The sequence below is a fragment of the Pararge aegeria genome, chromosome 5 (assembly GCF_905163445.1).
Source record: "Pararge aegeria chromosome 5, ilParAegt1.1, whole genome shotgun sequence".
Classification (NCBI taxonomy): Eukaryota; Metazoa; Arthropoda; class Insecta; order Lepidoptera; family Nymphalidae; genus Pararge; species Pararge aegeria.
Window position 1 is genome coordinate 8,122,600 of NC_053184.1, and position 13,552 is coordinate 8,136,151.

Below are 13,552 nucleotides of genomic sequence, written 5' to 3' on the forward strand. Positions count from 1 at the left end.
GGCGAGTTTAATCAAAGATCAAATTTATTTTAATTTTAACAATATTTTTTAATTATTGATATATATTTGGCCTGGCCAATGAGGTATTTAACATTATTTTTTTTCACATGCTCGCCATCTTGTTATTTCGTTTTGTATCAACTTATAAATAATGTATATTATCTGTTAAGTTTACTATGAACATTGTTGTAATGTTTGTATTATTTATGTAAATAAAAGTATTCTTAAGTAGAATATTAATAATTGTAACTAACAATAATTTACTTTACATTGATGTATATGAAATATTTAAATTAAGTAATAGTAAAATGTGGAAAAACTTGTTATATAAAAATTTTAAATCTCATGATTATTCATAAAATAGTTCAAATTAGTTTGTTTAGTAATTTTTTAACCCTCGTTTAATACGAGTACCTACCTACTAATTATAATTTACATTTCTGCATTTACGTAGGTAAATCTCATGCATTCCTATTTGTATAAAATGTTGCTATCATGTAAACCTTCTGTGAACAATTTACATTAAATGTGTCAGATTCTTTCCAAACCAATGATATGACCAAAGAAGTAGCTGATTAAATCCTTGTTCAAAATGAAATTTATTTTATTTTACTTTACTTACCTTGAATTTAATTCAAACTGCCTTGGTGGTGTGGTTAGTGTGGTCTACTGCAGTTTACGAGTTCGTGGGTTCGATCCCCTAGTCTGGTCAATTAATAGCATTGGGTGTTTCCATCAAGAAATTGTTAGTACCAGGAGTTTGGAAATTAGCGGTGGTATTTAAAGCTAGTGGTTATACGCCTGATCACTTTCCGATGATGACGCATCTGCCGTTAAATCGGACTCCGAAAGTGAGGGAATAGAGAGTGCACGTGTTTTGGTACACACTCGTGCAGTATAATATCTCCCGCGTATTTGGAAAATTTCTCTGGAGTTTGATCACCGAGGACGAAATCGGTCAGGGATACTGTTGTTTAAATGGCCTGATATTAATTAACCGTTTCTATTAAAACATTCTTTAGATGGTAATCGAAATTGACTATATGCATGACCGTCAAGCGTACCTCAAAGGTCAATTTCGATTGCCAAAAAAAAATTACTATCAAGTATTTTATCGGTTCAGAGGTGAACGGAAATTAGAAGATGCCTCATTCGAAAGGAGGTGCAATGTGATTGAACTCTCACATATAATGTCCGCTGCATTATTGGATCATCATTCAGGCCGTTATACATTTTGTACTGAATTGAAATATTGTAGAGTCTGCAAAATATATCTCTGCGAGCGTACAAAAAAGGCATTGTGACTTCGTTAAAAAAGGAGGTACGTAAATTAAACGAAAAAATAGCAGATATTTATATACAACTAGCTGTAGCCCGTGACTTCGCCCGCGCTTGTTTTTTTAAAGTTGAAAACCTTGTTACTTAGGTATTGTAAAAATAGATTTCGATCGATTCTCAGACGTAACGAATATGTACAAAAATTTTCATAAGAATCAGTCAATCGAACACAAGAATTTTATGTATGTGTCTTTAACGTCTACGACCTCGAAACCAGAGTTTGGATGTATTTTAGATACTCAATCATACGAGAACTGCTGAAAACAATGGATGAACTTTTGCAAAGAGATAGATTATGGTCTGGAGCACATAGACTACTTGTTATCGAAGAAAATTAAGCAGTTTGATTTGTACATAGGATTTACGATTTTTTTTTGTCGTTTTTCACAGAGCACATAGGATTTCGCCTTAAGTTGATGGACACAGGGCGGAACTTTGGATGGCATATTCCGTGCTTAACCTGCACTGTTGCTCTGTTGACTTTCCACTTAACTAAGATCAGATACGCCAACTGAAAAAAAAAATACTGAAGCATAGATGGTGTAGTTTTGAAATAATATTAGTTATTATTATGTAAGCTTATTTTTGTTTTCGGGTCTCTTCTAAAAAACAACTTGCCGGCAGAAATAAGCATCGATGGAAAAGCTCTGCATATCTTTAGAAGACAGATCATTATTTATACTTAAACCTTAATATAAGTAGCTATCAATTTAAAATCCAAATTTAAAATATAAACCCCCTTTCCGTCAAGTACTTCAATTTCATACACATATTGAGGGAGTTGTAAATAAATATGTTATCCGCCATTTTGAGGTGCGGCCATCTTGGACCGATTTCATCAAACATTGAAAAAAATCAAAATTAAAATATAATCATCTTTACGTCAAGTACTTCAATTTGATACACATATTGAGGGAGATGTGAATAAATATGTTATCCGCCATTTTGAGGTGCGGCCATCTTGGACTGATTTCATCAAACATAGAACAAAATCGAAATTGGTCGTCCATCGATTTTGTTGGGGTTATTAACGACTCGCCTTTGAAAAAAATTGTGAAATGTTGTATTAATGCATTTATTTATCTACTGACGCTACTTCCCGATAGCGGACATGAAAAGAGTGGAAAAATCACCCCAATTTCCCACCTCCCCGCCTGTCCTCATTGTCGGCCGAACAGTCTGATAGAAATGTTGATGCCATCTTTAATTTCATCAGTAAACAAAACTGATAATGCTTTACAAACAACTTTTGATAAAGGTTATTAAACGTATATTATATATGATTTTTTTTTGCTCTTTTTTTAAAGTTCATAGACATGTAGATATATTTTTGGAGTTTATGTGAATTTTGGCTTACAAATTTCAATTTGTTCATAGGTGTCATCGACCAATTCACTTATGTATTCAAATATGTACAAAATAAATTCAATATCTATTTGTTAAGAATAAATAATAATTGTTATATTAATATAATTTATTTACAAATATTTTTTTTTACAAGTCGATGCCGCCAGCTATTTACTTTACATATTCTTAAGAGATTATAATGTACCTACTCAAGACAAGAGGCCAAACAGTGGCACTTTAATAGGCTGAGATGGTGATAATAAAAAAGCTTTTGATTGTAAACTTGTCTTAAAGTTACTGAAAAAATACTCACCTAAATGCCACCCGCCCTGCACCCGCTTTGTAAATCTCTGGTATCCTCTAAGATATTCATTTTAAAGATATGCTGTACAGGGCAGTTTAGATCTTCATGACATGTAGGTAGGTATCTAATTTATTTAATTGATTTATTTTGTGAAATGTAAGAGATTTAAAAATGGTTGTCATTTGGAGATAAACATATACGATTGCGAACTGTACAATTCAAAAAGGTCTACAATAAGTAGACCTTTTTGAATTGTACAGCAAGCCAGCCAGCATTTGCAATATAAGCGCAAAAAAATATTATTTTTACGACATCATATTATACAAGTATTATATGTATATAAATAAATATACTACGACACTACACTTATTGCCATCTTAGCCCGAAAGTAAGTGTAGCTTGGTATAACCCTTCCTCTTGAATTACGTTATCCATTAAAAAAACCTCATCAAAATCCTTTGTGTAGTTTTAAAGATCTAGGCATATATAGGAACAGATAGACCGTGGGAAGCTACTTTGTTTTATACTTTTTAATGATTAAGTTTCATAGAAATATCGACGAACAGGTATATAAAATATTAAAGTTGTATTTACCCGTTTATTATATTTACAAAATATTGATTAACCGCGAAAATCTTGGGTTAAAAGCTTTATAGGCACCTTTATTATTTACCTCTAGTATTTGATGTAGGTACTTCGCAATTTTTTTTGGTCAGTGACATCAGTTAGCAAACAGGGCATATTCAAATGTAACAACTCAAATATAGGTACGACGCGTGAACAAGCCTTTGCAGCCGACCTCTTCAAGCATGAACGACACAATGAGGCGCGTGAAAAATGGCGCCGGCCGAAACGACGGCCCACAAATCAAAACTGAAACCGTTCGAAAAACGAAAATAAACAAGCGCCTAAGTACGAGTCAGACACGCGTTAAAAAGGTTCCGTGCATATTGTTTTTTAAAATCAGATGGTTGTTTCATCTCCGAATTCTGACACGCATACCATAATTATTATTTCATCATCATCATCATTGTCAACCAATTATCGCCGCCCCCCCCCCCCCCCCTACGGCTTAAGCAGGGAAGGTTGAAGCTGTAATCAACCATGCTGGCGAAGAGCGGATTGGTAGATTTCACACACCTTTAAGAACGTTATGGATATAGGCATGTAGGTTTCTTAAAGATGTTTTCTTTCACCGTTAAAGCGAGTGATACCTTAAATTACATATTAATAATTAAAATAATGAGTAAGGTGCCTCTTGCTCCTGCGATAAACCTGTACGGACGTGCTCGCCACAAGTCTGAGTCGTAAAGGACTAACTATAGTAACTAACTATAGTAATAATTATATTACTAACTATATAACTAGTATAGATGTATAGATATACTATTTATACTAGTATAGTAATAATAGTAGTAGTAAAGTATTTAAAGACAGAGCTCCTCCGGGGAAGTACTACCGCCACGCTAAGGTATTTCTTCTGCCAAGCAGCATTGATGTTTTGGTTTGAAGAGCGTGGTTGCCGGTGTATTTACAAGCAGCCTTAACATCTAAGCTTCAGTTTGATGGGATCTCGCATTCCCTGCGAAGTGTGGCTCTGTCTATTGGCAATGGTTTCCATTTACCATCGGGTGGGCCTTCTGCTTGGTCCATTATTTCTATAAAAAAAACCTAGAAATTGATGCATTTTCACTATGATTGACATTTTCACAGCAAAAGTAAAAATACCGCTGTCCTCTTTCATTTACTTTTTCCATAGTTTATGTATATGTTCGTTAGTGATTTTTTTTTTGACACTTGGCGGATTGAGGCATTTAATAGAATTGTATCCAAAATTAAAAGTGCAGGTGTTAAGATAGGGAATCAAATATACTAAACTTTCATCTTCTTTACTGATACAATCCAGTTGAATATTAATAGATGGTACTTTAACCTTCTAATAAGGAATCCTAAAAATGAGAACAGCGTAAGCCAAGCGCACACCACTGATGGCTTCTTGCAATAATTTCCGTTTTCAATGAACGCGTTTTTCTTTTTCTTATCACCGCACGAACTAGGATGGTTGGGAATAAATTGAAATACAAAATTGATTGTTGACTTTTCCCGGTCGCTTTATTACTGTCATAAATAGAAAAGAGATTGAAAATTGCCTACAGAGGCGGTGTCGGCAGATTTGATGATTCCGTTATTATACGATGGAATTTTATTGTAGTGCATGATTTGTTTTCCTTTCGACTTTAACTTCTTATAGGTACGCTGTACGCAGGCTACGTCTGTGTATGTCAATGGTATATCAAGATGGTGTAATTATAGGCACACCATCTTAGGCTTAACACCTACGCCTCAGCAGGGCTAGCACAGTCAGGAGACAAAAATTATATCCCCCGATTATATCCCCTCACAGGGGATATTATTAACGTGCCCACCTGCTAAAGCACGGGAACATGGAATAGAAGAAGTTCACCCCCGTTTATTAAGAATTATTTGGATATTATCCACTTGTGCGTCGCGCCGCCGGTGCTCTGAGAATTAAAAAAGCTGTGGGAGAAGATAAATTTGTATCATATCCCCGGGGATATAATTGTCTCCTGCCCATGCTAGCCGTGGTGGTTGATAAAAACAGCACGTTGCAGGTCGAGTTCTTGCATGCCTTGTGCAGATTTCTCTTAGCAAGTGATATTAAATTGCTTAAAACACCCAACTTCGAAAATTCAAAGGTGCGTTCCGTGGATCAAACTTGTCCATAACAACTATCGCATATGGTTCAGATATGCAACAGTTTAGACCAGTTTAATAGGCACACAATGTTTAACCAGCTAGTGTATCTCTAAACTTCTATCTGACTTGGTTTACCTAAGTCTTAATCTCTCTCTGATCAAAAAATATACTAAAAAAATAAATATACTACGACAATACACACATCGCCAACTAGCCCCAATGTAAGCGTAGCTTGTGTTATGGGTACTAAGATGACTGATGAATATTTTTATAATTAATATACATAAATACTTATTATATAAATATAAACACCCAGACACTGAAAAACGTTCATGATCATCACACGAAAATTTTCCGTTGTGAAAATCGCTGCCCTCTGGGCCAATCGGCCGTCAAAGCCTGTAAGGAAATAAGGAAGCCTGGGAGCTATGTAGATGGACTTTCGAACCTTTCGACCAAGTTTTTAGTCAATATAATTTCAAACTCCTAAAATTTAGCCAAATGAACAGTCAAAAACAAAGCCATTAACAAATAAGACAGCTATTATATTTATGAGATATTTCCCATTTACAGTCTTCAATAGCCGTTAAAGAAAAAGTTAACTGTCGTTAGCTCTTCCACCCTCAAAAAGGGATTTATGAAAAGGAACGACACCCAAGCCTTAACCATTTAAGCTTGACCCCACAACCAGAATATCGCCGGTTATTTTGTACTTTAAAAACGATAGTGTGATTGTTATAAAACCGAAGTTGAGCTTGGTAGCTCGGAACGTTTATTGCCTATTGGCTAATATTGACAGAATATATATTTCTGTTACTAAATATATATATATATATATATATATATGTACATTCAAACATTTAAAAACCCCCCTAATAAAATAACACATTGGACTGTTTTTTTTATAAAACAGCTAAGAACACACCAGACTAACTCACCTTGCAGACAAAAAATTCAAAATCAAAATCGATTCATCCGTTCAGTAAATATGAAGTAAATTTGATGACTTACACTTACACACACACAAACACTCATGCACACGTGCACGTACACTCACGCACACAAACACTAACATTTCCCTGGTTAAAATTTCCTATGAGCGTCTTCCGGAAGCAAGCTATCACTTTGCAACGTTGTATAAGGATGTATTCCTCGGGAACAATTAACTGTGTATTCATTTTGGCTTACAATCCTATCCAATTTACCCGGAGGGTTGGGCAATGCAAATAGCGGTACCAATTGCAATATTCTCAATTTTCTCAAAAAGTATTAATCGCACGTATTTTGTATTGATTGTATTAAAAACTTCAATAAATATCTATCGTTAGTGTGTATCTATATTTTTCCAATAAGCGATTGTTAAGGTTTCCGCGTTGCATGGTCTTCCCCTACATGTCTACTAATTTATTTATTTTTCCATAATTTTCTAACCAAAGCTTCCTCCGATCCCGATTAGCATTACAATTCCTCCGCATGAACGAAACCCGGAGTCTTTTTAGGGTTGGTATTATCTATCCCGGGAGTTCTTATTTTTATTCGAGTTTTAATTATTAAAACTTTTATGAACTGCTTATTTCTTTTTATTAGATTGTTAAATTAATTCCTTTTGTTTGTTAACTCATTGCCGTCAGTGTTAATTGCTGAAATTTTGTTGAATAGCCGTTTCAGACTTGTTTTGTAAACAGGAACAAAGTGAAATAATTACGTTTCCAGCAAAGTTATTTGTGTAACATGTTGCTATTTGATTTTTTTAGGCGCTCCGTAACATCAGCGCAAATTCTAACTATACGTAGCATCCACCATCGTCATCGTCTGGAGTTCAAGTGGGCCAATTTTACCCTTTGCTGAAGCAGTATTTTAATACTGCTTAAACAAAGAATATTAATATTGGAACCGAGCTACTGCTGAGTTTCTTGGCGGCTTTTCCTATGTAAAATATGCCTTTCGAACAGATGACGTTTTAAAACTGCTTATGTAATAAACGACTCCTGAATTTTGAATTTTTGTTCATCTTTGCTAAAGGCAACATAAAGGTAGATAATACTTGAACACGATATTATCACGTCTACGATATATCGTTAAAAGAACACAAAGTTCTATTCGCATCGAATTCTCAATCGGTGTCGAGACCATACTAAGTAAATTTAACTTTAAAATATGCATAACAGTTTTCAAATGCGATCCCCCTTTGGAATTTAAATACATCGAGTGGTATTAAGATACATTCCCATTCTACTGCACTCCGTAACATGGAAAAGAAAATTCACTTATAAATTTCAACATTTTTAAAGAACCGCAGGCGAATTCTACGTGTTTTTGAATGCATCTATTACCTTTTTATTAAAATACTTTTGCTACTACATTGACAAAGTATCCTTTTATGAATAAATGCGAAAGTACGTTTGTGTCCTTCCTTCGCGTTAGTTAGGAACTAAGCAACCCATGAACCTGAATTTTGGCTAAGAATTAGTTTACAGGACGGAGAGTAACATAAGCTTTTTATCCCAAGAAAAGAAACAGTTCCCTCGGGATTTTTAAAAAACCGTAATAAACACGGACGAAGAACGTGGGCATCGGATTGTCTTAGAATAAGCATAGGTATGCTTATTCATTTATATCCAATAAAAAATTGGATATAAATCGATGAAAACGAAAACACCGTTGCACGCTATTAAAAACATATTAGAAAAGGCTGCCTACGATTTTTTTTCAATCCTAATCATTTCATTCACTCATTTTTAACCTAGCCTCGCCTAGTAATATAGCCAAATCGACATGCGATTACATACGCACATAAGTATGTAGTAGAAATATAAGCCTTCTTTTGGAAGTCAGGAAATATATCATACCACTCAGTATTAAACGAACCACATTCATAATTTGAATACAAGTAAAAATGTTTAACACACAATGAAGTGGGCACGGGTTGCCTATTATAAAGCTTTTGAATTTGTTTGGTTAAACGCGCTTATCTCAGGAACTGCGGTTTTAAATTGGAGTTTTTTTGTTGGTAGTACCGGCTGCATTACATCACGCTACGTCCAATAGCTACCAAGACCACGCTACCATCATCAATGAGAAATGTTGCAAAAACTCGAAAAAATATCCTTTTTGAGAGATTTCGATGTGTGCGACGTGTGAACGGTAAACGTTACGCCAAAACGACGGAATTAAGTCGGAATTTTCTGTTTCTTTAAAGTTCTAAAAACTTTTCGCTCCAATTTAAGACTATTTTTTAAGGTTGACTCATACGCATATTAATATGTACTCATACATAGAACACGTATACAGAATACAGAATATATAAGGTTACTAGCGGACCCCAGCGCCATCTGTCGGGCTAATTTGTGAACCTAAACCAACCAGGGTGCCACCCACGTTTGGGTGGCACCCTGGTTGGTTACCAAAAAATTCATTCCAATTGACAAAGTGACATTACACGCACACAAAGATATATATAAAAGATTACTTATTACCATAGATCCATACCTGATACTTATAATTAATTCTATTAATAGTTGTTACAATATACACTTAGGTACATAAGAAATATCGCTTTTGCAAGAGGTTCTGAGTGCCGCAGCACGATAAAGTTTTGCGAATAAGTAGAATTAAGTAAGGTTGCAAGGCTTAACGCCTCCGCAGTTTGCGCTAATAGCATTAACAAGTTTCCAGACCGTATTGAGGAAATCTTTACATATTGTAACACTTACTGACCCGCCTCACTTCGTCTGCATCAAATCGGTTATTATCTGTTTTAATATCTTAAGAAAACCAAGAACCAAATTGCAAAGCCACCTACCGGGTCCAGTTTTATTTCCGACTAATTTCAGCCAAATCGGTTCATTTTTGTGGCGTTAAAGCGTGACAAACAACCGCCCATCCATCCATACATCCATACATACATCCATCCATCCATACATCCATAGATCCATCCGCATGCATTCGATCACTGTCCCATATGCCTTGCTGTTATCTGTGAAGAGTTATGTCCCTTATCTCCGATATTATTTATCAGATCTTCATTAAAATAAAACAATACATGATTAATAGTATACACTTTAAAATAAAAAAGAATTATTAAAATCGGTTCAAATTTAACGGAGCTTCAAAAAAATCTTCCCATTTGCCGGAGGAAACTTATTGTTTATCGGGATAAAATGTATTCAATATGTTGACCCGGAATATCCGCCACCACTATACCAAATTTTATGTAAATCCGTTCGGTAGTCTTCACGTGATACCCGGACAGACAGACAGACAGACAAAACTTAAATAAATATGTTTTGGATTCAGTATCGATTATAAAGCATCCCCCGGTCAATATTTTCAAAATATAGTAAATGTACAGAAATCTTCTAGTTACAGTTTTATTATACGAGTAAGTTAAAGTACTAAAAATTTTTAATGGAAAAATGTATTGAACAATTTTGAAAATTCAATTTATTGAGTAAATGACAAAGCTAAGTGTATTACAAAACCAATACGAAAGTCACTAAGTAGTGAAATAACGTAGGAATATTTAGTAAAGCATCACCGTTTACTAATTGATACTGAGTTTCAATAGGATTCTTTCGATCACGTTCGTCCGTGGAATCCATTACAGTTTCTTCTGCGTTATGTGTCACTTCAGTGGTACTTGTATCATGAGAGTAGTTTTCTATCAACACAGAAGTATTGGTTGTTATCTGTTCTTCGTTTCTGTCGTTGATTTCAGTCTGCTCATACGAGTATTTTGATCCAATTTCACTTGTTAATGTAGGTTCTTCTACCATCAGAGTGGACAAGTTTTCAGTTACAGCTTTGTTAAACTGAGTATTTGACTCAGCGTGGACAGATTGAGAATTTGTATCATCAATGATTTCGGATACTCTTGGCGTATCTAATGTGGGAGTAGGTGGATCTTTAGTTATTGCAATGGAAACCTTAGAACATGGCTCTGTTAAAAATCGTCCTTTTGCCGCACAATTGATAAATTTTTCCCATGCATTGACAAGCTGATAGAGATGAGGCTGCTTACAATCATTGACGTATGTTTGTAGACCAATTAATTCATTGTTGCATATAAGTGGACCACCTTTATTGCCCTAGAAATGACGAGATAAAGATAAAATAAGACGCATTGCAATAGAGCTTATATCAAATCAAGATATATCAAAATCATGAAAACATATTGTTTTGTGTTTTATTAATAATGTTTTGGTACTACTTTGGTGGTGTTGGGCTTCGGACTTTGCTTCAAGAGGATCGAGTTCAATTCCTGGTACATACCTCTGACTTTTCGGTGTCATGGCAATTATATATTACTTGTTCAGCGGTGAAGGAAAACATCGTAACGACACCTGCATACCTAGACCTCTTTAAGATGTTCTGAAAGGCGTGTGAAGTCTACCAATTCGTACTTGACCAGCGTGGTGGACCAGCTTAAACCCTTATCATTCTGAGGGGCAACCTATGCGATGTATAGAGCCAGTAATGGGTTTATGATGATGATGATGACACCTGCTCTATCTAAACCGTTTTAACATCGAACTTCATAGTTCAATTGCACGACTCATGATGCGAAGCATCAGAGAGTGCTTTACGATCGAAAAATTTTTTCGCCTCATTTCGGCGGCTATTTTTATTATTATAGCCTTGTTAGTTCACGGAATCAAGATATTTTGCATACTATTGTCGAGATAATGTAATGGAGATTAATTCCATTCTTTAAAAAAACAGATTTACTGCAATAGAATTGGTAAAAAACACCAAAATAGGTCAAAAAAAAATCCTGTTCGTCATGTGTGAAACCCGAAAACACTAACTTGTGAAAAAATCCATTATTTGAGTTAAATTAAAAAAAAAAAAAATTCTAATCGACGATTGTAGGTCACTGAATGCGAATGATTAATTAATTCAGTGTAGTTTAATTGCAATTAATAAAAAACGAAAACTGCAAGACTGTATATCTATATATATCTATGTAAAATTAACATGGATGGTGATATATCTATATCTATAGATATTATGTACATTTATTCCACCAGGGGCGCTTGTGCAGTACCTTCCTAGTACAGCTGTTTTTTCGGCAACTAATTTTGAACGACTTATGTTTTTTTTTTTTTTTTCAATATTTGATAATTAAATGAGCATTATGATTCGTGCACTTTTGGATTTTCAAAATTTTATTTTTATTTTGATTTTATTGTTAGATGTAAAAACAATAATAATTAATATAATAATAATAAATAAATATACGTTGCTTGTGTTATGGGTACTTAGATGGCTGATGAATATTTTTATGAATACTATAGTACATAAATACTTTTAATATAAAGACAAACACCCAGATATTGAAAAACATTAATGTTCATCACATTAACATTTTCCAGTTGTGGGAATCGAACACACGGCCTTGGACTCAGAAAATAGGATACCCACTGCGCCAATCGGCCGTTATATTTAACTCTCGATAAATGTTATTTGAAAGTTATGAAACTTTACCTGACAAAAGTTAGGATCTGTTAAAGCATTCTTGTCAAGTTCATTAGCGCATGCCATCGTTTCCTTCCCATAATAATTTCCACAGTCTTCTTGTGTCGGTGGTAAAAGTTCAACTGTCATTTGTATTAAGGTTCGCTCTGTTACATTATCACGACTCTTTTTAAAAGAAATAATTAAATTAATAGATTATTGTTAATTAAAATCTCTAATCAAATAATTTACTTTTAGTCAATAATTAAACTTACAGCATAAACAAGTATGTAGCAGTTTTTGTATGGAATATCAGAATTACTGACTAAAATGACTGGTGCAACTGACAACGTGTTATTAAAGGGCAACAAAGTTTTTAGTAGTGAAATATCAGTTTTCCACCATTGTGTTGCAGTATAGTTGGAAGGGCGCAGAATCAAGATTATCTAAAAATATAATACAACATTAAATTTATATTTGAAAAGGAAATTGTGTTTAATTTCAACTTACAAAACAATAATTTATTTATTAAAATTATGTTTTTTACCTCGCGTTCTTGTTCTTCTTCATCATCATTTAAAATGAAGTTTTTATCTACATTGACAGCTCCTAGTCTTGCTAAAAGAGTTTTTTGTGGAAATTTAACTGACACGTCCCCAGAAGAAATCAGCCAATCATTACTAATCAAAGCAGCACTTCTAGTAAATCTTGCATCATTTTCCAATATCGTCTCATCCAGATAGTATAGGTAAGCCTGTAATCGTTTTATTATTATTATGTGATTATATTTACTCTCTATTAATAAATATTTAAAGCTTACCATAAAAGGGAATGACCCCCGCTTCACTTCATTTTCACCTTCAGCGACGACGCTTTTTAATGCAACTACGAACATAATAAACAAATTATTAAGTATTACAGTGAAATAAATAGTAGCAATAGATGTAAATTACTGATAAACTTACCAGCACACAGAACGGCGAGCAAAAAACCACGCATTATTAAATATTTGCCAAAAAGATAGCTAGATGATCATTTGACTTAAGCGTATGAATTATTTTGGCAGATCAAAATTTGAAAGAAGAATCCGAATAAATTTTTTTTCCAAGCATATTTTTATGTCACTGAAGCACAGTGATAATAAGAGTAAAAAGTTCTGATGACTTTCCAGAATTATTTCACAAATCACTTCTTCAAACAAAATTAAAATGGTTAAAATCTTTTACACTTTCCTCTTGTAAAAACCGAATTAGCGGAGTCACGTCCCATTATTTTCCACCGTTATCTCTGACAAAGTTGCGACGAGTCTAGTTGAACGCATTAATCAGAATCGCAACGGAGCTAAGATGTATTATCCTCAATAAGGCGAAAAGAATGAGTTTGCAGATT

At 34.2% G+C, this 13,552-nt stretch overlaps 1 protein-coding gene across 1 annotated transcript; it reads right to left on the minus strand.

Moving 5' to 3' along the window:
- Positions 1-10,169: 10,169 nt before the first annotated feature.
- On the minus strand, positions 10,170-13,192 carry LOC120623906 (venom serine proteinase-like protein). Its single transcript, XM_039890195.1, has 6 exons — positions 13,129-13,192; positions 12,984-13,048; positions 12,711-12,917; positions 12,439-12,609; positions 12,194-12,349; positions 10,170-10,794 (listed from the first exon to the last, which is right to left on the minus strand). The coding sequence occupies exons 1-6, from the start codon at positions 13,160-13,162 to the stop codon at positions 10,180-10,182; spliced, it is 1,248 nt and encodes a 415-aa protein (XP_039746129.1). The 5' UTR covers positions 13,163-13,192; the 3' UTR covers positions 10,170-10,179.
- Between the last annotated feature and the right edge of the window lie 360 nt (positions 13,193-13,552).